The sequence below is a fragment of the Vombatus ursinus genome, unplaced genomic scaffold, assembly GCF_900497805.2.
Source record: "Vombatus ursinus unplaced genomic scaffold, bare-nosed wombat genome assembly UNPS02014812.1, whole genome shotgun sequence".
Taxonomy (NCBI): domain Eukaryota; kingdom Metazoa; phylum Chordata; class Mammalia; order Diprotodontia; family Vombatidae; genus Vombatus; species Vombatus ursinus.
In genome coordinates this window covers 95,344,288-95,369,887 of record NW_020954590.1, presented here as the reverse complement: position 1 = coordinate 95,369,887, position 25,600 = coordinate 95,344,288, and the positions used below count along the sequence as shown (strand labels likewise).

Here is a 25,600-nt window from a genome sequence, read left to right as displayed (position 1 = left end):
TTATTTTTCTTGTTTTGGGGGGAGAAAGTGATAGGGATAACAGAGATAAAAAAGAAATTCCCAACAATTAAAAAACCCACAAAATTAAATAAAAAATGCAAATGAGAAGCTAAAATTCCTTCTTACACTTAATTTAAGAACTATGTCCAGGAAACAAGATATCAGTTTTTTTTTGCTTTGTAGGAGTGAATGAATCATGGATTAGGAAGAGAAAAGATGATAAAAATCAGCCAACAAATAAGCTTCTAATCCAAAATTGGAGAGATCACCAAATAACTACTTATTTCACTACATTTTCCAAGATAAAAAAAAAATATTGTGACAGTACTAATAGTTTGCATATGTGTAGCAGTTCACACTTGGATGAGCAGCCCTGAGAAGGGCTTGGCAAACCCTCTCACCAGAGCTCCCTCAACACTCCATGTACTGCTCATCCACTTTTGGTGTCTACCTTTACCCAGCTCTCACCTACGTCTCCAAGAACATGTAGCATGCACAGCAGCCACACTCCAGTAAAACTGTCATGGCCGATGGGCTAAACCAGGCTGAGGCTTCAAACCTGTTGATGGATTAGGGGGATGTTTACCCTAAGCATGTGAAAACTTCCCTCATTGAAATGTGTAGATGAGAACACTTTGTTTCAAGGGCCATGACGGCCACTAAAGCAGGCCCTGTGGAGCATTGAGAGCTTGGTCGAACATTGAAGACATACACTGCACTCCAGGCCATCACCAGTTGTCTTGAGTTTTGTGCTGCCACTGGACTTTTATGACTCTGGAAGAGAGAGTGAGGCTGACAAGTTTGTACAATTCTGCCTCACTTAAATTCAATTCATGAACAAGTCAAGATATTACTTCATGATGTCATTGGACAAACAACAATTTTACACATAATAAAGTACTTTTCTCATAACAACCCTGTGGGATAGATAGTTGTGGGAGCTGGGGATGGTACCCTCTTTTTTTTTTTTTGGATGAGGAAATTAAGAATGAGAAAGCTTAAGTGCACATGGTTTTGGTGCTAGGTTTCTGGTTATTTTTCAGTCTGATAATAAAAAATTCTAAGTATTGGGATGCTTCTAAGGAGTGGAACAGTTAGGCACAAAGCTGGGTTCTTTTTTTTTTTTTGGCTAGGCAATGGGGTTAAGTAACTTGTCCAGGGTCACACAGCTATAGTAAGTATTATGTGTCTGAAGCCAGATTCGAACTCAGGTCCTCCTGAATCCAGGGCCAGTGCTCTATCCACTGCGCCACCTAGCTGCCCCTGCAAAGCTGGGTTCTAAGCCATGGCTTCTGATGCCAAGTTAGGCATTCTTTCCATAATGCCACATTGATTTTGAGAACACTATTCCTAAGGTTCCCTATGTCTCATACCTATAGTACAACTTATGAAATTGTCTTTAACTTTCTTCTCCTATAGATATTGTATGGAGTTCAAGACAGAATCCTTGACTCATTACTGTGCTATGGAAAATCGTCCCCTGACCCGCTGGATGCAGTACCTTCGAGAGGGTTATACTGTTTGTGTAGATTGCCAACCTCCAGCCATGAATACTGTGAATCTACGTTGTTCTGGAGATGGCCTGGATTCTGATGGGTAAGAGAGGCAGATTAGTTTGCACAAGCAAGTATCTGTTACGGGATAGCATACTTTCCTGTCCTACCCACTGCCTTATTTATAATGAAAAAACTTTGAGATGGAGAGCTCTACCTTCTTTCTCAGTGAGTATACATAATATGTACCAGGTGCTGTATATTGTATAAAAGCAGAGACCTTGCTTTCTCTGTTCTTAAAATTATTTTATTTTCAATGAATAAAAACCCATCTCTCCCTCACACTACCCCACCCTCTTGAAAAAAAAGGAAGAAAAGCAAAACCCATGTAAAAATATACAGTGAAGCAAAACAAATTCCTGCATTGGCCATGTGCAAAAATATATGTGTCTCAATGAGTACCTTGAATTCATCACTTATTAGGAGGTGGGTAGCATGTTTCAGTCCTCTGGAATTGTGGTTGGTCCTTTGATTGATCAGAGTTCTTATGTCTTTCAAAATTAATTTCCTTTACAGTGTTGTTATATATATTGTTCTAGTTTTGCTCACTTCATTCTGTGTCAATTCATACAAGTCTTCTCAGGTTTCTCTGAAACTGTCCCCTTCATTATTTCTTAGAGCACAGTAGCAGTCTATCACATTCATATAACCATAATCTGTTTAGCCATTCCCCAGCTGATGAGAATCTCCTTAGTTTCTAGTTCTTTGCCACTACAAAAAGTGTTGTTACAAATATTTTTGTATATATGAGTTCTTTTTCTCTTTCTTTGATCCATTTTAGGTACAGATGTGGTAGTGATATCTTTGGGTCAAAGGGTATGCAGAGTTACTTTCCTAAATGGTTGGATCTGCTGTCAGCTCCACCCGCAATTCATTAATGTCTCAGTTTTCCCACAGCCCCTCTAGCCTTTGTCATTTTCCTCTGTTGTCAGTTTTGCAAATCTAGATATATGAATAGATAGATATGAAGCAGAACCCCAGAGCAGTTCTAATGTGCAGTCCTCTTAATTATTATGTCTTGCAGCCTTATTTATATGGCTATAGTCTGAGTTTCTTCACTTGAGATCTATCTGTTCATAGCCTTCGATGATTTATCAATTGGGTAATGGCTCCTATTCTTATAAATTTGAATCACTTCCCTTTATAGATTAGAAATGAGACCTTTATCAGAGAAGTCTGGGGCAAAGACTTTCCCCTGCATTTACCTTCTTCTCTTCTAATTTTAGCTGCTTTGGTTTTGTGAAAACAACTTTTTTAATTTTATGTAATAAAAATAGTTCATTTTACTTTCTTTTTCCCACTTTATCTGTTGTTTGGTCATGAACTCTTTACCCACGCATGCATCTGAAAAATAATTGCTACTTTGCTCCTCTAATTTGCTTATGATGTCACTTTTATGTCTAAGTCATATACCCATTTGTAGCTTATCTTCATATATGGATAAAATATTGTTCTATATCTGGTTTCTACAAAACTGCTTTCCAGTTTTCCAAGGAGTTTTTGTTGAGTATTGAGTTCTTGCCCCAATAGCTGGGATCTTTGGGTTTATAAAACAGGAGACTACTGTGTTCATTTGCTTGTGTATATCATATACCTAATGTATTCCACTGATTGACCTCTCTATTTCTTAACTGGTACCAAAAGGGGATAGCTAGGTTCAGTGGATAGAGTGTCAGGCCTGGAGTCAGAAAGACTCATTTTCCCGAGTTCAAATCTGGTCTCAGATACTTCCTAGCTGTATGACCCTGGGCAAGTCACATAACCCTGTTCGCCTCAGTTCCTCATCTGTAAAATGAGATGGAGAAGGAAATGGCAAAACACTCCTGTATCTTTGCCAAGAAAACTCCAAATGAGGTCATGGAGAGTCAGACACAACTGAACAACAAAATCAACATAGTAGACTATATCAATCACAAGAACACAAAAATCAAATAATTATGTCAACAGATATAACCATATAGCTTACTTAATATTGGAAAAAATTATTCTTTAAATGTTTGATAGAATTTGCTTGTAAATTAATCTGATCCTAGGATTTTTTTTTCACACTCTGGGAGGTCATTCATGGCTTATTTAATATCTTTTTTTTTGAGATTCGTTTATTTAAATCCTTAATTCTTTTTCTTTTAATTTGGGCATATTATATTTTTGTAATTACTCATACATTTCATTTAGATTGTCAGGTTTATTGTCATATAATTGGGTAAAATAATTTTTTAATAATTCCTTTTCTTTCCTCATTTGTTGTGAATTTTTCTTCTTAATTTTTGATACAGGTAATTTGGTTTTCTTTCTTTTTAAATATCAGATTCGCTAAAACATGTATCTATTTGCTTTTTTAAAAAAAGCTCCAAGTTTTAGTTATTAATTCAATGTGCTTAAATTTTTTCACTTTTAATTTAGTCAATTTCTTTGATTTTCTGAACAACTGTTTTGATGTTTTTACTGGAGTTTTTAATTAGTTGGCTCTCTTAAGGATTTTTTTTTTAGATCTAATGCATTGACCTTAAGAGAGCCAACTAATTAAAAACTCCAGTTAAACACCAAAATAATAATTCAGACTTTCTCTACCACATTCCCATGCCAGGTGCCTGGGTCTCTCTTCTCCCTTTCCCCAGCTTCCTTTTATATATTATTTTTCTTTATTAGATTATAAGCTCATTTGCATTTGCCCCACATACTTTGTATTGCCAAGTCTTCTTGTTTTTCTGTTCACAATATCTCTTGTCTGTATCCCTTCTCATCACTTACACAACTGCTGCTCTGGTGCAGGCTGTCATTACTTCACATTTGGACTGTTGCAATAACTTTCTGGCTGTTCTTACCACTCTGGTACACTACACTTAGTGACCAAAGTGATTTTCCTAAAGCCCAGGTTTGAACATGTCAACCTCCCTCCCCACCCAATAAATTCCAATTGTTCCCTGTTAACTCCAGGATCAAATATAAATTCCTGTTTGGTTTTTAATCCCATCACTGCCTTGGTCCTTCCTTTCCATTTTCTTACACAGTTTCTCTTCTCCAAATACTCTACAATTCAGTTACACTGGTCTGTTTGCTGTTCTTCATACATGACTCAATTTCTCAATTCTGTGCCATTTCACTGACTCCCATGAGTAGATGTTCTCCCTCCTTGCCTCCACCTTCTAGCTTCGTTCAAGACTCAAATCTCATCTGCAAGTGTCCTTTACCTCCTGCTCCCTATCCTCCACTCAGCGCCCTACTCTGAAATTATCTTTCATGAGTGCTACATGTATACATTGTCTCCGCCAGTAGAATGTGAGCTCCTTAAGGGTAGGGATTATGTTTCTGTCTTTCTTTGCACCCTTTGTACTTAGCATAGTGCCTGGCACATTATTCAGTCATTTTTCGATCATGTCTGATTCTTCATGACCCCATTTAGGGTTTTCTTGACAAGAATACTAGAGTGGTTTGCCATTTCCTTCTCCAGCCCATTTTACAGATGAAAAAGCTGAGGCAAACAGAGTTAAGTGACTTGGCCAATGTCACACAGCTAAAAAGTGGCTGAGGCTGGATTTGAACTCAGGATGAATCTTCCTGACTCCAGGTTTTGGCACTTTATTCACTGTGTCACCTAGTTGCCTGGCACAAAGTCAGTACTTAATAAATGCTTATTGACTGACTTCGATGGTTTTAGAGTGAGTAGAGGTCAGTAGAAAAAGGTGAAGTGTGACAGATGTTGAGGTGGTGAGACCAACAAGATTTGGGAACTAATTGGATAGGGGGAGTAAGAGAAAGCGAAGAGTTCAGGGTGATTCCTAGAACAATGGTGATGTCCTGGCAGAATTGCATGTTATGAGGAAGGGTGGCTTTAGAGGGAATAATAATGAATTTTGTTTGGGGCATACTGAATCTGAGATGTATATGTGACTTTCAAATGGAAATGTCCAGCTTGCAGGTGGGGATGTGAGACTCAAGTTCAGGAGAAAAAATGGGAACTTGATGTATTCTTCTGGTCTCCTTACTTTTTTTGAGCTATCTCCGATGCTTAGAATGCTTTACCTCCTTCAGAATGACTTTCAGAGTTTCTCACTTCCTCCTAGACTCGGTTACAAAGCCATCTTCAGCTGGAGGTGTTTCCTGGTCACTCCAACTGCTAAAACTTTTCCTTCTAACTTTCCTTTGGATTACTTTTCTTTTAGTCTGAATGTATCTTTTATTTATCTATTTGTCCCCATTATAATGTAATAGCCTTGAGAGCTTGGACTGTTTTTTCTCTTTCTTTGTATCCCAATGGCTTTATAACTCCTGAGCACTATTGTAAATATTTAATAAATTGCATATTGATTGACATGTAGATTGGTCAGTCTTCTGCGCTATAGTAGAATCCTTAGGAGCTGATAAGATCACCAAGGGGAGGGGGATGAGAGAGAGGGAGAGTGGCAGAGACTGACAGACTGAGACAGAGGAGGGCGACAGACAGTGAGAGAGAGGAGGAGACCGAGAAAAAGAGGGAGAAAGAGAGAGGAGAGGGGAGAGAGAGAGAGAGGGAGAGAGAGAGAGAGAGAGAGAGAGAGAGAGAGAGAGAGAGAGAGAGAATGAGCATGAGCATGAGCATGAGCATGAGTCATGTTTACAAAAACCCAGAGATGAGGGCTAGGAGAAAAATAGATCCTTGCAATCTATCAATAAAGACACCACTGGTGACCTTGAAGAGAGTAGTATTGATGGGGTTGGAATCTGGGCCCCAATTCTTTTGGGCAGGACCCGGGTGTCATGATTTTGGAGTTCCAGGACCCCTAACCTCTAGACCGCATCAGTATTAGGCAAAGTGGTAGGGTTGGAAGCCAGATAGAATGGAACTAAGAAGTGAATTGGAGGTCAAGAAATGAAGGCAACAAATGCATATGACTCTTTCTAAGAATTTGGCTGTGAAAGAGAAAAATACAGGACAATAACTTGAAGGTATGGTTGAGTCTATTGAAGGTTTTTAAAGGATGGGAAAGGTCTGGACATCTTTGAAGGCAGCAAGAAAGAAGCCATTGGATAAAAAATTGAAAATTAGGGATAGATGATCATCAAAGGGGCAAGCTCCTGGAGGAGATTGGAAGGGATGGTATGAAGGGTATAGGTAAAGAGATTGCCATTTGCAAGAAGGGCTCATCTTTTGAGACTGAAGCACAGGGGCATTTAGCTAGTTAATTGATTTGATGTGTAGTATTGGGGGAGAGAGAGAGAGAGAGAGAGCGCTCATAATGGAGAGACTCAATTTTTCTTATAAAATATAAGTTAAGTTTCTCTGCATAGAAGGAGGGAACAGGTAGGTGCTGGTGGTTTGAGAAGTAAAGAGAGTTTGAAAATAGCCACTGTAGGGACCTCACTTTGGGCCTCTAAAACTGGAAGCATCTTATTTATCAGGTCCAGACCGGGATGGGATTATGGCACTCCTGGGTCCAGGTAGTTTACAGACTAGCGTATCTTAAGATGAATGAGTCCATTAGGCTAGCTTCTAGGGAGATCCACAGAGGGACCAACAGTGGGATATTTCTCTATAGGGGAATCAAACTTTGATACAATCATTGATCTTACCACATAAGTTTAAGGCAGTAGTTTACTGGTTCAAAAAACCTGAACCTGCCTAACATTTTATCAGTCTGGCCCAGTACTTTCTACTCTTAACCAGTGCTACATCTGATAATTGTATCAGAAGCTTAGAGACCAGAATCAGTGCTTGGACTCAAATGGACAAAGCCAATTTATTTCAAGGCTACAATCTGGTTTTAAGAGTCTCAGGTAGAACTGGTTTTTAAAAATGGATTAAAAAGCATTTTTAAAGCATGGTGTGAACCTCTCCAAAGTCTTTTTTAATCAGTCATTATTTCTACATTGTTGTTTTATTCAATAACTTGAATTAAGTTTTACTAGGCACTTAGGCCTAGAGGCCTCAATATAAATATACCATATAATTAAAAATATTAAAGGATAAAACTATGAAATGGACAAAGATAAATAGGGAATCTATTTCAAATAGATATTATATTTAGATTTAATATTTTTCAGAATATCTCATTTGCTTTTGGGATTTAAATGAATTTTAATAAATTTTAATTTGACTTTTATTCATAAAATATCCTAGCTTCTGGCTAAGGAACTGAGGAGCTAGTGACTTTTAAAAATTTATATTTTTAATAATCTGGTTTTGTTGGTCTTTTCATTACTCACACTGTTTTATTATGAAATTGTAATGCTATAAGGGAACCTAAGAGATCATTTAGCTCAGACCCTCTGTAGTTTAACCCTGTGAGAAATAACAAATCCCTTTGCCTTTATAGGCCATCTCACACATTCTAATTAAGTTAAGGGAATAATTGAAAACTTTGCATTACAGATTGAGAAGTATTTGCTGTGTAGGCAGTTTGAGGCAATTTGGCACAGTGCTAGCCCTGGAGTCAGAGAACCTGAGTTCAAATCCAGCTTCAGACACTTAGTAGCTGTGTGACCCTGGACAAGTCACTTAACCCTGTTTGCCTTAGTTCTTCATCTGTAAAATGAGCTGGTGAAGGAAATGGCAATCACTCCAGTATCTCTGCCAAGAAAATACCAAAAGGTGTCACAGAAAGTCAGACATGACTGAAAAGTGACTAAAACAACAGTTTCATTAATAACAGTTGTACAATCTCACAGGAAGAATTTTTTACCAGGATGTGGGGGAGAAGAGGAGGCAGATGTCCTGATCTATTATTTCCTCACCATAAGGAATTCAAAGTGTGGAAATTCTCACCACCAGTGCAGATCAGCATCTGCAATGTATATGCTTAGAGGATGTGGCAGGGGCCCTGAGAAGTTAAATGACTTGCCCAGGGTCACAGAGATAGTATGTCAGAAATAAGACTACCTGACCTTTAATCATGACATCTAATCTAGTTAATTTAATCTAATCTAATCTATTGTACTATACTGCCTCTCACTCAAGAATGTTGTTGTTAAGAACCTCTGTTTCAGGGAGCTTTTTAAAGGCGATCCAAACACATTTTCTCCTTTCCTCTTGAATTCTGGGACAAGCTCATTGTTTATTTACAATGTTTCAACAAAATATATGTTCTGATGAACAACTTCTATGTCTTGTCCCTCCAGCTGCCTATAATCGTGTGAGCAATAGGCATCCTTCTGGTTTTTCCTATGTGAATGAATGTTTAAGGAGACTTAAGAATGATTAAGGATCTCATTTAGGAAACTCTGCAGTATTAAAAGGGCTCAGTGCAATCACCTCAATGTTATTTGTAAGAGGGAGTATCTGGAGGGCTTTGCCATCTATAGAAAATTCTTCTTCATTTTTGGACTGTGCCCTGGGCATCCACCGTGTCAGTGTCTGGACCTTTAAGCCTTCCCCTGCCTCCCTGTTTTATGTCTTACTTGATATTAGTAATGGGGAGGGGGTGAGTAATCATCAAAGTTACCTCTGTTGTGGCATTTTTCAGGGTGTCTTGAATGGTAGACACTTTGTTAGGGGAGAGTCTTTAAGGTGGCACTTGGCTCCATCGATATAAAAAAAAGCTCCTTTCCTCAGAGCAAGGGGGAGATAACATATGCATATTTAAATATATAGAAAATAACCTTGGTGGAGAGAACATTTACAGGAGGGGGAATAATAATAACAATAATGATGATGATGTACCTTTATGTAGCATTTTACATTTTAATATCTGCACAGCAATCTGTTAAGGCAGGTGCTATTATTATACCCACACTTTATAGATGAGGAAACTGCAGCTGAAAAGAGTTGTTCCTCCTAGGGTCCCACAGCTCTTAAGTATCTTAGTTGTGATACAAATTTGGGTCTTTTGACTCCAAGTACAGCACAGTGCCATCCAGATGCATCACTCAAGATCAAGAAAGGAATTGTGTAGATGGTAATGTTGGAGATGAGTTTTGAAGGAAACAAGGGGATTCAAAGAGGCAGAGGGAAGGAGGGAGTGGATTCCAGGCATGAGAGACAGCCAGGGCAAAGGCATAGAATTTGGACATAGAATATCATATGTGAGGAACAGAATGAAATCTAGTTTGGCTGGACCACAGGGTATAGGGAGGGAATATAACATACAACAAATTGGAAAGATGAATTGAGGTCAGGTTGTGAAGGCCTTTAAAAGCCAGAGGAATTTACATTGGATCTTAAAAGCAGTAAGAAGATAGACCTATGTGTACAAATATAGTTATAGCAGAATTGGAAACTACAAGGGTTGCCAAGGCGTTGGGGAATGGCTGAAGAAGTTATGGTTTATGAATGTGATGAAATATTATTGTGTTCTAAGAAATGATGAAGGGCTCGTTTCAGAGAAATCTCGGAAGACTTACGTGAATTAATGCAGAGTGAAGGGAGCAGAACCAGGTGAACAACTTACGCAGTTAACACTAAAAGTTCCGAATATGTCAACTGACAAATTTTTCTTCTGGTATTTATGTGTCCAAATTAAATTTATTGTAATTTTATTTTATTTTACTTTGAAATAAAAACTTTCACCTTATCTCTTTGCTTATAGATATTAAAAATGCAATGTCTCAATTGATGTTGTAAAGAAAATCATCTTTGAAATTTTAAGGTGATCATAATTCATGATGAAACAGACTACTCATTTCCTGACAGAGAAGTAATAAACTCAGAGTGCAGACTGAGATACATATATATGCATATGTGTTATTGTTCAGAAAAGATCAAAGAGGGAAATTGTTTTGCTTGATTCTACATGTTTGTAATAGAACATTTTGTTTTTCTTGCTTTCTAGATGGGGGAGAGGAATGGGAGGAAGAGAAGGTAGATCTTTATTTGAAAAAAAAATTAAGTAAAGTGAAGGTAATAGGGAGCCATTTTAGTTTACTGAGTAAAGAAGTGACAAGGCTAGACCTCTTCTTTAGAAAATCAGTTTGGCAACTGTGTGAAGAATTGATTGAAATGGGAAGAAACTTGAGACTGGGAGACTAATAAGGAGGCTTTTGCAGTTGTCTAGGAAAGAAATGATAAGAGCCTGAATGAAGGTGGTGGTCAGGTGATATAGAGGGGAGAAAGGTTGTGATAGGAATGATAAAACCAGGTGATATAGAGGGGAGAAAGGTTGTGATAGGAATGATAAAACCAGGCAACTGAATAGATATGTGGAATGAGGAAGAATGAGTAATTGAGTATAATGCATAGTTACTGATGTTCTATTGCTCACTCTTTTTTTTCAAAGTAATAAGATTTACTTTGATATCCTCTCCCACTTTTTTAGATAACTTGATCAATCAATCAGGTATTTCTTAAGTCTCTACTATCTGACAAGAATTATTGTACAGGGATAAAAAGAGAAAAACAAAAAGACCTCTGCCCTCAAATCACTTATATTCTGATTGAAGTCAACATGTACATATGGTATATATATATATATACATACTCAAGTAGATACAAGATATCTATCTGAGCAGATACAAAGGGTAAACTTGTATGGCAAGGCATTTGCAGGGTGGGGTTGAAGGGGTGTGAGATGACCAGGAAAGGCCTCATGCAGAAGCTGGAGCTTGAGCCTAGCAGTCTTGAAAGAAACCAGGCACCCCAGGAGGTAGAGGACATTCCAGAAATGAATGACAACCAAAGTCAAAGCAAGGAGACAGGAGATGAAATGCTGTGTGTGAAGAAACCATGTGACCTAGTATGGCTGGATTGTAGAATGTGTTCCCTGGAATGGAAGTCATGGGTGAGATGGCTTAGTGGAGCCAGGTGATGAAGAGTTGTAAATGCCAAGCAGAAGAGTTTATATTCAATCCTAGAGGCAATAGGAAGGCACTGGAGTGACACAGTGAAACGTAAACTTTAGGACACTTCACTGGTTATATGAAGAATGGATCCAGAGTGCAGAGAGACTTTAGGCTAGGAGGCTATTGCAATAATACAGATGAAAGATGTTGAAGGCCAGAACTAGTGGGTGGCCAGATCAGTTGAGAAAAGGTGAAGGTCGGGGAAGATAATTTGGAGATAGAAATGACAAAATTTGGTAGCTGTTTGAATATGTGCAGTTAGAAGAAATGAAGAGTTTAGAATGACACAGAGGATGACAACTCCTCAAAATTGTGTCATTAGATTCACTTTTTTTCAGTCCTCATTCTTCTTGGCCTCTCTGCTATGCTTGATACTGTTCAGCACTTTCTTCTCTTTGATACTTTCTTCTCTCTAGGTTTTCAGGACACCTGGTTTTCCTCCTCCCTATATGACCACTTCTTTTCAGTGTCCTTTGCTGGATTTTCATACCTGCTAACTATGGGTGTTCCATAGTGCTCTGTCCTGGACTCTTTACTCTTCTCCCTCTATATTGTTTCACTTGGTGATCTTATCAGCTCTTATAGTTTCAATATCATCTCTATGCTGATGACCCTTCAATCTACTTATCCAGCTCTGATCTCTCTAATGACCTCCAATCTCATATTTCATTTGCCTCTTAGATGTCTCCAGCTGGATGTTTTGTAGGTATCTCACACTCAACATGTCCAAAATTGAACTAATTAACTCTCTCCCCAAACCCACCTCCCCTTCTAAACTTCAAAATTACTGTCAAAGGCACCTCCATCCTCCTAGTCCTCTAGGCTTGAAATCTAGAGATCAACTTCTCTCAATCCCTCTCTACTCCCTGCAACCAATCTGTCGCCGAGGCCTGCCAATTTCACCTTTGCAACATCTCTCAAATCCATGCCCTTCTCTCCTCTAATATGATCACTACCCTAGTGAAAGCCCTTATCTTCACACTAATGCAATAGCCTGCTGGTTGGTCCACTAACCACAAGTCTCTTTCTACTCTGGTTCATTGTCCATTCAGCTGCAAGTGATTTTCCTAAAGTGCAGGTCTGACTATGTTACCACTCTACTTAATAAACTCCAGGGTCAAATATACAATCCCTTTGTTTGGTGTTCAAAGACTTTCACAACCTAGCACCCCCCCTACACACCTTTCCAGTCTTTTTAGACCTTATACCCTACTATGCACTTTTTAATCCAGTGACACTGGCAAGTTCCTCAAGCTAGATACTCCATCTCTCAGTGCTGGGCATTTTTACCTGCTGTCCCCGTACTAGGAATGCACTTCCTCCTCATTTTGCCTCCTGGTTTCCCTAACTTCCTTCAAGTTCCAACTGAAATCCTGTGTTCTGCAGAAAGCCTCTTAATTCTAGTGACTTCCCTCTGTTTATTTCATATTAATCCTGTGTATAGCTTTTTTGTACATAGTTGTTTGCATAGTGTATCCCCCATTAAATTGTGAGCTCCTCAAGATGAGGGACTGTCTATTCCTTTTCTTTGTGTCCTTAGGACTTAGACAATTCAGGATAGTGACTGACACTTGATAGGCACTTAATAAATGCTTAATGACTGACTTGATCCCCGTCCCCCATCTTTATATTTATCAATGCTATTTCTACTTCTTAATTCAACACATCCAGGACTGTGATGTTATAATCTGAGGTGAGGCCTTCAGTGCCCTAAATGAGAAAGGAATTTGTTATTAAAACCTTCACCAGGGCAACGAGGTAGCGCAGTGCCGGCCTCAGACACTTGACACTTGACACTTATTAGCTGTATGACAATTGGCAAGTCACTTAACCCAGATTGCCTCACTAAAAAAATAAACACCCCCCTCTCCCACCACACTTACATACAAAACCTTGACCTATGTTTTCAGCTATTATCCTTCCTCTTAGATCCTTAAATGCCCTCAGGATGACTTTGTCCAGTTGGGTCTTTTGCCAAACTTTTAAAAAACTTGTTTCTCTGTCCTACACTTTTTTTTGTTTTATGAAGTGGTATTACTCATAGCCTTTCACCATCAGTACATGTAAGTTTTTACATAGAAATGTATTTATTATATTTATGAAAAATGTTTATATCCTAAATCATTGTTGTCCTTGGCTGCCATATCTCTGGCAATGAGATCAAGTGTTCATTGGTTCAAGCAGTTTCTAAGATTTTTTTCTTCTGCTTATTACGGCAATTGATACACACCAGTAAAATGTCTGTATGGAATTGTTTTAATCGGTGTTAGTGTCAGTACACCTATTCCCCACCTTTAGGCACCAACAAGTTGTTTAAATAGGTGAAGTTGGAGTTGTTTTAATTAATATCTATTTCTACATAATTTTGCTTGTTTTCATTTTAGTTTTATAATTTTTTTGGTTTTTTGTTCTAATAAATCAGTGATCTGACTGCACAGTTGACTCAGTAACTTCCCATATCAGTAACAAGTGGTTTCTTTTAAAACATTATTGGATTCAATATTTGTGATATCATTTGGTGCTCATAATGTCTAACACCTCTCAGTTCTTTTCTTGAGGTATTCATGTACCTCCTTCCTATCATTAGAGAAATGGGAAACTTTGGGGGTAAGGAAGGGAATGGAGTATATATTGTTAGATGAAGTCCATGTGTATCAACTGCTTTTAGTGTATTGTGTTTTTCAGTATCTTTTGGACATGATAAAAAGAAGGAAGAATATATAAAAAAATTAATGTGAAGTAAAAAAAGATATTGATAAAACAGGGAAAAGAAAGTATTCATAATATATAGACATACTAGCATTTGATCTCTATACATGAAACTTCTAACTTTTTTTAATATTCTTCCTTATTCCTATCTTTTCATTGAGCTCATTGAGTATAAAAGTATTTATTCATGTCATTTGGAGGGTTTTTTTTTTTAAGCAAATTCTTTATAAAATTTCTCTTCTTCTTCCTCAATTTGACCGAGTCAAAGTACAGGTATTAGTTTCATCTCCTTAATTCTGGATAGTATAACCTCTTTTAATGCAACTTATGGTAGCCATATTGCATTGTTGCCTCATATTGAATTTATAATCCACTGACACTCTGGATCACTTCCATCTAAACACTTTCTTCTTAGGCACTGCGTATAGAGAGTGCTGATATTAAAGTTAGAAAAACCTGAGTCCAAATCCTGCCTCAGGCAACTTGCTAACTGTGGGACCCTGGGCAATTTGCTTGTCGTCTCTCAGCTTCCTCATTTGTGAAATGAGGATAATAGCACCTACTTTTACAAGGTTCTTGTGAGGATCAAATGGGATAACTTAGCACTTAACAAATCTTAAATAAATACCCACTATTAATTTTCAGAACTGTCGAGCTTATTTCTACTTCCTTCTGTTCTCCTGTTTTAATTTTAATAAATGTTTCAATGACTTATCTCTTCTTTTTCTGGGGGGGATCACCATTGCTATGCCATTTTCTTCTCTGACCACCCCCATCCCCATTAAAAAAAACCCAAAATCTCATGGTAACAAATAGTTACGTAGATCAAAACAAACCCATACCCTGGCCAAAATTTGTCTCTCCCAATACTTTGAATTCAACCTCTCTTTATATGTAAATTGGGTAAGCAGCATGCTTGATCATAAGAGTTATAGAAACGTGGTTGCTCATTGCTTTAATCTTTCAAAGTGGTTTTTCCTTACAATGCTGTCATTATACAAACTTTCCCTCCAGTTCTGTTACTTCACTCTGCATTAGTTTCTACTTCCCAGGATTCTCTGAAATCATCTTTCATCATTAGAATGAAAAAATTTATTATATTCATATACTACATTTTTTGAGCCATTCTCTAGTTAAGAGCCCTCTTAGTTCCCAGTTATTTTCTTTTTCATTGTTATCATTTCTTCCAGATGAGGAAGTTTATTTCCTTTGCAACTATTATCTCTTTCTCTTCAGAATCCCTTGCTTCCTACCTTCTCCTGTTCCCTCTTTGAGTTTGGTATATTTCTACACGTACGTGTGTGTTCAACCCAACTTTGGATGGTTCAGATAAAAGTGATGTTCCTCTGATGCTCTCTCTTCTCCACTTCATCTTCTTTCTCAGTTCTACACTACTATATTCCTTTTTACCCACCCTTTTCTTTACCTCATTAAAATCCTCAGAGTAAGACCACTGCACCCCTAAGTCCTCTCTTTTCCTTATTTATCTCTATCATTACCCTTTGAAAACATTAGTTTTGGGGGCACCTAGGGTACATTGGCTAGAGCACTGGCCCTGCAGTTAGGAGGACCTGAGTTCAAATCTAGGCTCAGACACTTGACACTTACTAGCTGTGTGACCCTGGGCAAATCACTTAACCCCATTGCCTAGCAAAACAAAACAAAACAATCAAAACAACAAAAAAGAAAAGGCTAGAGTTTTGGAGGAAAAGTTGTTTATTCTCTCACTTTCAGAATGTTATTTAGTCCTTCATAATTTTACAGCCCTTTCCAATTGTTCAAATAAATTTAGCCAAGATTCTCTCAATTCTTTTATTTTCATTTCACAGTTCTTACTCACCTCTAGTTTTTTGATCAGGAATGCCTGAAAATTCTTTGTTCCATTAAAGGTCCATTCCCGGTGGCCCCCTCCCCCCCCCGCCACTTTAGGATTATATTCAGCTTTGCAGAGTGAGCTGTTTCTGGTGGCAAATTATTTTTTGCCTTTTGCAATACTGTATTTCTTCTCCCCTTCACCCTGCCCATTACAAATATGTATAATCAAGCAAACCATCTCTGTAATGGTCATGTCAAAAAAAAAATCTCATTCTGCACAGAATTCTTCACTTTACTATCAGGAGGTGGGTACTGTTTATAATCATACATTCATCTGGAATCATAATTAGTCATGCTGATTAGAGGTTCTAATTCTTTCAAAATTTGTTTATCTTTGCCATATTATTATCTAATGTGTTCTTCTTGTCCTGCTTACTTCACTGTGCCATCAGTTTATACAGGGTTTCCCTGATTTCTTTGAAACCATCCCTTCATCATTTTATAGATTGCAGTAGTATTCCATCACATTTGTCACATTTTATATACCATAATCTTTTCAGCCATTCATCAATTTATGGGCACCCTCCCAAATTCCCATTCTTTGCCACTTCAAAAAGAGGTATATTTTTGTTCATCTTTAGAATTTATTTTACTTATGGCTAGTCCTTCCCTTAAGTTCCTCCTTCTCCCCTTTCTGTGTCCCTAATTTTCCCGTTTTCCTGTTGAGTGAACTCTATTTCTATATCCAACTGTTTGTCTACATTCTTACTCTGTTCATTAATTCAGATGAGAGTGAGGTTCAAGTGTGAGCTGCACTTTTTCCTCCTTGTTTGCATGTCTGCTTGCACACTCTGATTGATGAGATAATTTTCCATTACCTTCCTTTCCCCCCCCCCCCCCCCCATGTATTGCTCTTCCTGTTTCCATTGCCTTAAGATTGTCAAGACATAACAGAACTATTCTCAGGCTTGTCTAATTATATTTCGTCTATGACCTGATGTGTGATTCTTTCTGAATATAGCTCCATGGTACCAGAATTATTTTTTTTCCACTGCTTACAGTAATTTTTCTTTGACCTGGAAGCTCTGGATTCTGGTTATAATGTTTCTGGGAATTTTAATTATAGCATTTCTTTCAAGAGATGACTAGTGGATTGGTTAGATTGATGAACATTGAGTATAAACCTTTGTTCTGCTTCTGGTATTTCTCTTAGAGTTGTTGAGCAGCAAACACCATATCAACCATTCCTTGGCCGTTTTTGAAGCTACACTGGCTCTCAGGTAGATGACCATCTTCCAGGTGAAGGATCAACCTATTAAGGAGGACTCTAACAAGAATCTTGCCAGCAATGACTAAGAGAGAGACCCTCCCGCCTCCACCTTGTGATTGTCACAGGGCAACCTATTTCCTTTACCTTTATAGAGATGGACAATGCAGGCATCCTTGAACTCCTGGGAGATAATCTCCTCTTGCCATGTAACTGGGAAAATTTTAGTCAGCTTTTGTATGAGTAGACCCCCTGCCTTGTAAATCTCAGCTGGAATAGAATCAGCAGCAGGCACTTTGCCACACAAAAGGAGGCAAATGGTATTCAAAACCTCTTCTGCAGTTGGAACTTCAGCTAGGGAGGAAATGATTTCAACTTGAGGTATACAGTCAACAGCTTCAGCACTGATTGATGATGGTCTGTTTAGAACACTATGGTAGTATTCAGCTCATCTCTCCAGGATCATATCCTAAACTGTCAGTCATCCAACTCCATTTCAGAAAGCACAACTCTGACAGGCTGGCCATATTGTTCAAATGCCAAATGTATGCTTGCCTAAAATACTGTTTTACAGACAACTCACACAAGGTAGGCACTCATGTGGTGGTGAGAAGAAGCAATATAAGGAGATTTTTAAAGTCTCTCTGGAGAACTCCGGAATCAATTGCATGACATGGGAGATGCTGGTGAAGGTCTGCCTAGCATGGCATGCCTGCATCAAAGAAGATGCTAAGCTGTAAGAGCAAAACAGAATTTCAGAAGCTCAAAAGAAATGAGATGCACAAATATAGAGAATCCACCCCAAATGTTCACATGGACTGTTAGTGCCTGTCCTGTGCTACAGCCTTCTGAGCTCATGTTGGTATGATCAGCCACAGTTAGGTACAATGTAGCTTCACTCTAACCCAGTGGTGTCATTTTGGTCCTCTTCGAGAACGAACCAACTAGTGGATTCTTATTATTTCTACTTTGTCCGTTGATTCTGATCTGGGCAACTTTCTTTAAGATTTCTTCCAATATAATGTCTAGACTTTTTACTTTGGGCAGGACAGGCAAGTATGTCAATGATTCTTAAATTTTTTGTTTTCCAGGTCAGTTGTTTTTGTTGTGTGAGATATTTTAAATTTTCTTCTAGTTTTTCAGTCTTTTGATTTTAATATTTCTTGTCTCAAGGAGTCATTGATTTCTATTTGGTTCATTCTAATTTTCAGGGAGTTTGTTTCTTGGAAAAGGCTTTATATATCTTTGTGCCTTTTCATTTTTGTTCTTTAATAACTCATTTGTTCTCTATTCCTTCCTCTAGTGCTGTCATTTAATTTATAGATACTTTAACACTTAAAAAAAACCCAAACCCTTTTGCTTCATTTTTTTCCAGGAATTCTAGTTGAATTTGTGCCTGAGCTATTTTTCTTCTCTAAGGCTTTGCTTGTAGATGTTTTGGAGTAATTCTTTTTCTGGGTTTGTGTCTTCAGCATCCCTGACACTATACTAGCTTTTTATGATGGGGATTCTTTTTTCTTTCTGCTCATTCTTCTGGCTTGCTTTCTAACTTCATACTTGATGTTAGGGCCGGGCTCTGTGTACTTCTGATGGGAAAGTGTGGGCTGGTTTGGTTGCTGCTTTCTTGTGGTTTTGAGTGTTGCATAATTTCAGGATCTCTGAAGGACAGGTTGGGGATCTGCAAGCTTTCAGTGCTCCCAAAGTGGTCTGATCATGGAAAAATAAGATTGCTGACCCTTCAGCCTCATTCCCAATAATATCTCCCATCTGCGTGTAGGGTGTATTCAGAGAAGACTAGTACTTCTGGTGTGAGGGCTGCCAAGCCTTTTTTCAGGGCTGCTTCCCACCTGTGCTGTTCACATGATACACCCAACTCTCACCTGTGGTTCCAAGAAGCTGTAGGACGTGCAGCTGCCAAACCCTGGTAAACCATTTCGTCAAATGGGCTAAATCAGGTTGAGGGTAACTGACAGGCCTCAAACATGTCAGTGAGTTTGGGGGGAGGGAAGTGCCTACATCAAGCCTGTGAAAACTTCCCCCAGTGGAATGGGTGGAGAACAATTTGTTCCAGTGGCTATGAAGACGACTGAAGCAGGCACTGTGATGCTCTTAGAGCATGGTTAGACATTGAAGACACCAAGGTCATCCACTGCATCCTGAACCACCAAAAGTTATCTTGACTTTTGTCTTGCCACTGGCCTTTGATGACTCCAGAAGAAAGAGTGAACCTCACCCAACCCTGACTGGCTTGCTGTGGCCAGCAGAGATCTCACCCTTTGGTCAAAACACACACACACACACACACACACACACACACACACACACAAATACAAAAACTTTTGCAAAGATAATTCCACTCACCATTGGTACATGGAATGCGTGCACGCTTATGGACAACATAAAGTCCAGTAGACCTCAATGACAAACAGCTCTTGTTGCAAGAGAACTCAGCAGGTATTGTATCCAAACAGCAGCCCTATGGTAAATGAAGGCCAGTTTACCCAAGTTAGAGGTGGATACATGTTTTTCTAGAGTGGCCACAGTGAAAGGGAGTGCCATGAAGATGGCATTAAGTTCTGCAATCAAAACTAATTTAGGCAACAAGCTTGTATGCCTACCAAGAGGAGTGAATGACAGGCTCATGACAATGTGATTGCCACTTACAAGAAAGTTTCATGCCACCAGCATCAGTGTGTATGCTCCCACCATGATGAACCCTAATGAAGTCAAAGAAAAATTCTATGAAGACCTGGAGACCATGTGCCAAAAAAAGGACAAGCTTATAATTCTGAATGACTTTAATGCAAGAGTAGGTACAGACTACCAGGCATGGCAGGGAGTCCTTGAAAGGCATGGAGTCAGAAACAGCAACAGCAATGGTCACTTATTATTGAATACTTGTGCATCCCATGACCTCATCACCAACATTGTCTTTACCTAAATGCAACAAAACTTCATGGATTCACCCTCTCAGCAAACATTGGCATTTAACAGAATATGTGATTGTAAGAAGAGACAGAGAGGATGTGACAGTGACAAAGGCAATGTGTGGTGCAGAGTGCTGGACTGATCATAGACATCCTCTCCAAGCTAAATGTTTGCATCCAACAAAAATGGTGGCCCTAAGGCAAGATGACTACCAGAAGATTTAACATCAACAGATTAGAGTGCTTTTCTGAGAGGAACATCTCCTAGTTGCTTACTTATTATAACAAACTGCTAACTTGGAGGAAAGCTGAACCAACACGGCAACAGTGGAACAGAAAAGAAGTGGGCAGCTTTCAGAGATTTGGTGTACAGCAATGCGTTTACTCATTCGGGCCAGGACACTCGCACACATTAAGATTAGTTTGACAAAAATGATGGGGAAATCAGAAACTGCTAAATGTAAAATGAGAACTCCACTGGGTTTACTAGCAAGATAGTTCATCCATCTCTAAGAAGGCAGCATTTAACTCCATCAAAAGTAAACTGCAGGGGCAGCTAGGTGGTAGAGTGGATAGAGCACTGGCCCTGAAGTCAGGAGGACCCGAGTTCAAATGAGGCCTCAGACCAAACACTTGACACTTACTAGCTGTGTGACCCTGGACAAGTCACTTAACCCCAATTGCCTTAAAAAAGAAAAGAAAAAAAAACAAAAGTAAAGTGCAAATGAAGCTTAGAGATATGCAGGATTCTTAGCTCAGTAAGAAAGCAGATGAAATTCAGTTTTGCGCTGACTGAGTAATAATCCAAACTGCTTTTGTGATGATCTGAAGGCTATTTATGGGCCAAAGACCTATTGTGTACATCAAATACTCAGTGCTGATGGAGCCACATTGATTAATGATAAGGACAAGATCCTGGAGAGGTAGGTTACAGATCATCATCAATCAATGTTGAAGCCACAAACTGTATGCCTCAAGTTTGAAGTCAATCCCTCTGTAGCCAAATTTCCAACTGAAGAGGTTTTGAATACCATTTGCTTCTCTTGTGTGGCAAAGTGCCTGCTGCTGATTCTATTCCAGCTGAGATTTACAAGGCAGGGGGTCTACTCATACAAAAGCTGACTAAAATTTTCCCAGTTACATGGCAAGAGGAGATTATCTCCCAGGAGTTCAAGGATGCCTCCATTGTCCATCTCTATAAAGGTAAAGGAAATAGGTTGCCCTGTGACAATCACAAGGTGGAGGCAGGAGGGTCTCTCTCTTAGTCATTGCTGGCAAGATTCTTGTTAGAGTCCTCCTTAATAGGTTGATCCTTCACCTGGAAGATGGTCATCTACCTGAGAGCCAGTGTAGCTTCAAAAACGGCCAAGGAATGGTTGATATGGTGTTTGCTGCCCCACAACACCAGGAGAAATGCCAGGAACAGAACAGAGGTCTGTATACAATGTTCATTGATCTGAACAAGGCCTTTGATACTGTCAATCATAAGGGATTGTGGAAAATTATGGCAAAATTTGGGTGCTTGGAAGTTCATCAAGTTCATCAGTATTGTACATAATTTGTCATTGTTTCATGATGGCATGCTTGCTTAGGTTCTGGATAACGGACAATGCTCTTGCACTTTCCCAGTTACCAATGGAGTGAAGCTGGGCTGTGTGCTTGCTTCCATACTTTTTAGCACGATGTTTTCAGCAATGTTGTCAGAAGCCTTCAACAAGGACCCAAGGTCAGCTACCACATTAATGGTAAATTATTTAATTTGAAAAAGCTACAAGCCAAGACTAAAGTGGAAGGTGAGTTGATGCATGATTTTTGTTTGCAGATGATTTTGCATACAGTGCTCTGAAAGAAAGTAGAGAGAAGAGGTGTTAGACTGCTGACCATACTGCAGGTCTATAGACTGTTGTGCTGACCTCATTGTTGTATGCCTGTGAAACCTGGACAGTACACCATTGCCATGCCAGGACACTGAATTGCTTCCATTTGAATTGTTTTAGGAAGATTCTGAAGATCACTCAGCAGGAGAAGGTACCAGACACTGAGGTCCTTTCTCAAGCTGAACTGCCACGCATTCAAGCAGTATTGCAGGGAGTGCAACTCGAATGGGTTGGCCATGTTGTTTGAAAGCCAAAGGGATGTTTGCCTAAAAGACTTTTTTACCGAGAACTCATACAAAGCAAGCACTCATATGGAGGTCAGAGAAAGTGCTACAAGGACATTTTCAAGGTTTCTCTGAAGAACTCTGGAATCAATTGCATGACAGAGGAAACAATGACAAAGGACCGCCCTACATGGCGTGGGTGCATTGCACATCAGAAAAGGCACTCTGCTCTATGAGGAAAGCAGAATTCCAATAGCTCGAAAGAAACATGAGATGAGCAAATTTAGACAGCTCCACTCCGAATGTTCATGTGGACGCTGTGCCTGACGTATGGTGTAGCCTTCCAAGCTCATATTGGTCTGATCAGTCATTTGGACACACTGTGTACCTTGACTCTAACTTAGTGGTGTTATTTTGGTCTTCTTTGAGAACAAAGGGCAATAGCTAACCAACCAACTGACCAACAAATCTCCTATCCAAGCTCTGCAAGTTCCTGACTTGAGTTTAATTCTGAGTAACAATATATTGCTGCTCTGGTGGTTCAGAATAACAGAACTGAAAGATTCCCTTTGGTCTAGGAATACTGCCCTGGTTATCCTTTTGTAGGCTTCAGATTGGGCAAGAAGCTGGGACTAAGACCCTGTTCTGCCCCTGGGATCTGAGCTGCACCACTGCTGCTTGCTTCTTGCTTCAGGCTTTTAGGAGCAAGATTTCCTCAGTCTATTTTGGGTCTGTGACCAGGAACGTCATAGTGAGCAACAAAGCTACTTGCCACCTCTTCCTATTGAGGCGCCCAGTAGGGGCCTGGGACCTTTTCTTGCCCTGGTGCACAGCCTGTCCCAGTATTGGAATGCTTCCCACATACAACTTCTGGATAGCTACCTTCCTCAGTGTCTGTAGACTGTTTCCCTACCAGGGGTGGGCAACTTGTGACCTCGAGTATGGCTCTTTTCTGAATTCAAATTTCACAGAAGATATCCCCTTACTAAAAGGGCTGCACTTGAGGACCTTGAGGGTCACATGTGGCCTTGAGGCCGCAGGTTCCCCACTCTTGCACAAACCTGGACAGGAAACATGACTCATGGATTTCTCCATCAGAACTTGGTCTGATGCATTTTTTATATCTTTTTGAAGTTTTTTTTTTTTTTTTTTTTTTTTGGGAGGGGGGGTGGTGGTGGTGGTAGTTCACTGTACTGCTTCTTGTTACTCTACTATCTTGGCTCCATCTCCTTGGCAGTATTTTATTTAGGCACTACTACCTTTGTGATCCTGTGATTTTTTGGACTTAAACTCCTTTCTTTCTGCCTGCTGTATTTTTTTTTTTTTGATGTGGAAAGACTTTGGCCGATATTCCTGAGACTTTTCCTTTTGGGAATTCTTTAAGGAAGTGATAGGTATAGTCTTTCTATTTTTACTTTGGCTTTTGGTTATAATAGTGCTGGACAATTTTGTCATTTATGATGTCTTAAAATACAATGTCCAGGCTTTCATTTTAAAAAAAATTGTTTTAAGAAGTCTAGTGATTCTGAAATAATCTGATGAAATTTCCAGTTGAGTTGTTTTTCACACCAAATATATTTTCTATTTTTTTCAGTCTTTTAATTTTGTTCTATTTCTTATTCTCATGGAGTCATTGATTTTGCTTGGTCAATTCTAATTTTCAGGGAATCCATTACTTGGATAAGTTTCCTATTCTTTCTTCAAGATTTTATTTCATGTTTATGTCCTGCTTCATTTTTTCTAGGTATTCATGTAGTCATTTTTTTCCTGTGAGTCTCTGCTTTCAGTTGTTAGTAAGTAACTCTCTCCTTCTAGGTTGGATTTTTTGGTAACTTTAGGTATTTTGGCATTTATTATAATGCTTTGTAGTGATCTATATTTTCTTCAGTTCATTCATGTCTATAGCCTTAGTTATTGAACTGGAGCTTGTGCTAGGAACAGGCTTTGCTCTCTGCTATGCTTGAACTTAACCAAGGTCACTGGAGTTCCTACACCATCTCCCAGAGTCAGGCCCTTCTGGGTCTCTGAAATTTATAGTGGTGGTTTTTCAGGGCCATTTGTGATGGCTTAGAACTAAGTGCCAGGAAGCCTGGGGCCCAAAGTCTTGGGATGTCCCAGGTTGAATGCTGCCATGCATGGCGACACTCACTGTCCATTGTCTTTTCCCTCCTTCATTTTGTCCCAACACCCTCACCCCTCAAGGAAAACAAACAACTCCAAAAAAATCAACTTAAAAAAAGCTAATGCTTTGTTTAGGCTTCTACTAATGTTAATTTGTATTTCCTGTACCCAAATGCCAGATTTGGTAGAGTGAAGTAGTCAAAGAATGTGCTAAGAGGTATGGAGAAGTCAAGTCATGGAATAAATGTTTTTCCTTAGCTATACCACGAAGTATAAAATCTATATGTGGATGTTTAAAAAGTCAGCTCTCAATTAACAGAAATAATCAACTTTGCAAAATAATGTGTATTCATTAACATCAAATTTTATCTGGTGACATTTTAAAAAATATTGTTTCAGAAATCAAACTCTTCATTGGCAAGCTATTGGTAATCCTCGATGTCAAGGAACATGGAAAAAAGTTCGGCGAGTGGACCATTGCTCCTGTCCAGCTGTGCACAGTTTCATTTTTATTTAGAGCTTAAGCAATTTTTTAAAAAATTGTGAATATTTTTAATATCATAAAGAACATTTAACACATTTCACAATCTTAAAAAATTATCTGCTGTGTGTGCTAAACATTTAATTGTCATGTTTTGAAGAAAATAAAAGAATAAAGAAGGGAATTGTGGCATAGAATCCAGTCTCAAAATGGTGACTATCACACGTGACTGCTGTGGTTCGGTGGAGCTAAGGTCTGTCTATACTAGGTCACTTCTATGGGATCTCCTCGGTGGGAAGTCTATGAGACACACATGATGTACATTTATATTGCATTGAAGGTATTATCCCACATCCAACAAGGGTATTTACATTTCAAGTCATGTTAAATTTTTTTTTCCATGTCAAAAATCTCCTTTGAGCTTCCTAAATAGTTAGGAATGTTTCCTACTGAGTATTGGTCCTTATTCTCAAAAACTTTTCAGACAGGTTAAATTATTTAATCTTTCATAAGCACTTTATAACATTTATTGCTCTGTTAAAGTTTTTACTGGAGGAAGTAAATGGATACTAATGTTTTTGGTAGACAAGAACAATCCAACGTTAAATTGAGGGTCAAAAGAATTTACTTTTAATATTGAGTCATGAAGGAAACTTAGGAGTGGAGTAATTATGTTGGTTATAGAATTTCACTTCCATTAGCATCCAAGAAACATTTCAACTGTAAGAATTAAGTGCCTCAAAAAATATCTCAGAACTCCCATGGGGAGAGTTTTAAACCATGGGACATTGCTTAACGATGTGACTGCTTTATCTTTAAGAAATTGAAAAAGATCCTGTTTAAAAGTTGAAATAAAAATACTACTTTTGTTTCTTA

At 38.7% G+C, this 25,600-nt stretch overlaps 1 protein-coding gene across 1 annotated transcript in view; it reads left to right on the top strand.

The window, feature by feature from the left end:
• LOC114053685 (somatomedin-B and thrombospondin type-1 domain-containing protein-like) overlaps positions 1 to 25,600 on the top strand; it is a 53,751-nt gene extending 28,151 nt beyond the window's left edge. The window contains exons 4-5 of the mRNA XM_027876801.1: positions 1,420 to 1,596; positions 24,643 to 25,600. Of these exons, the coding sequence (XP_027732602.1) occupies positions 1,420 to 1,596; positions 24,643 to 24,760 (295 nt within the window). The 3' untranslated portion in view covers positions 24,761 to 25,600. The remainder of the gene's footprint in view (positions 1 to 1,419; positions 1,597 to 24,642) is intronic.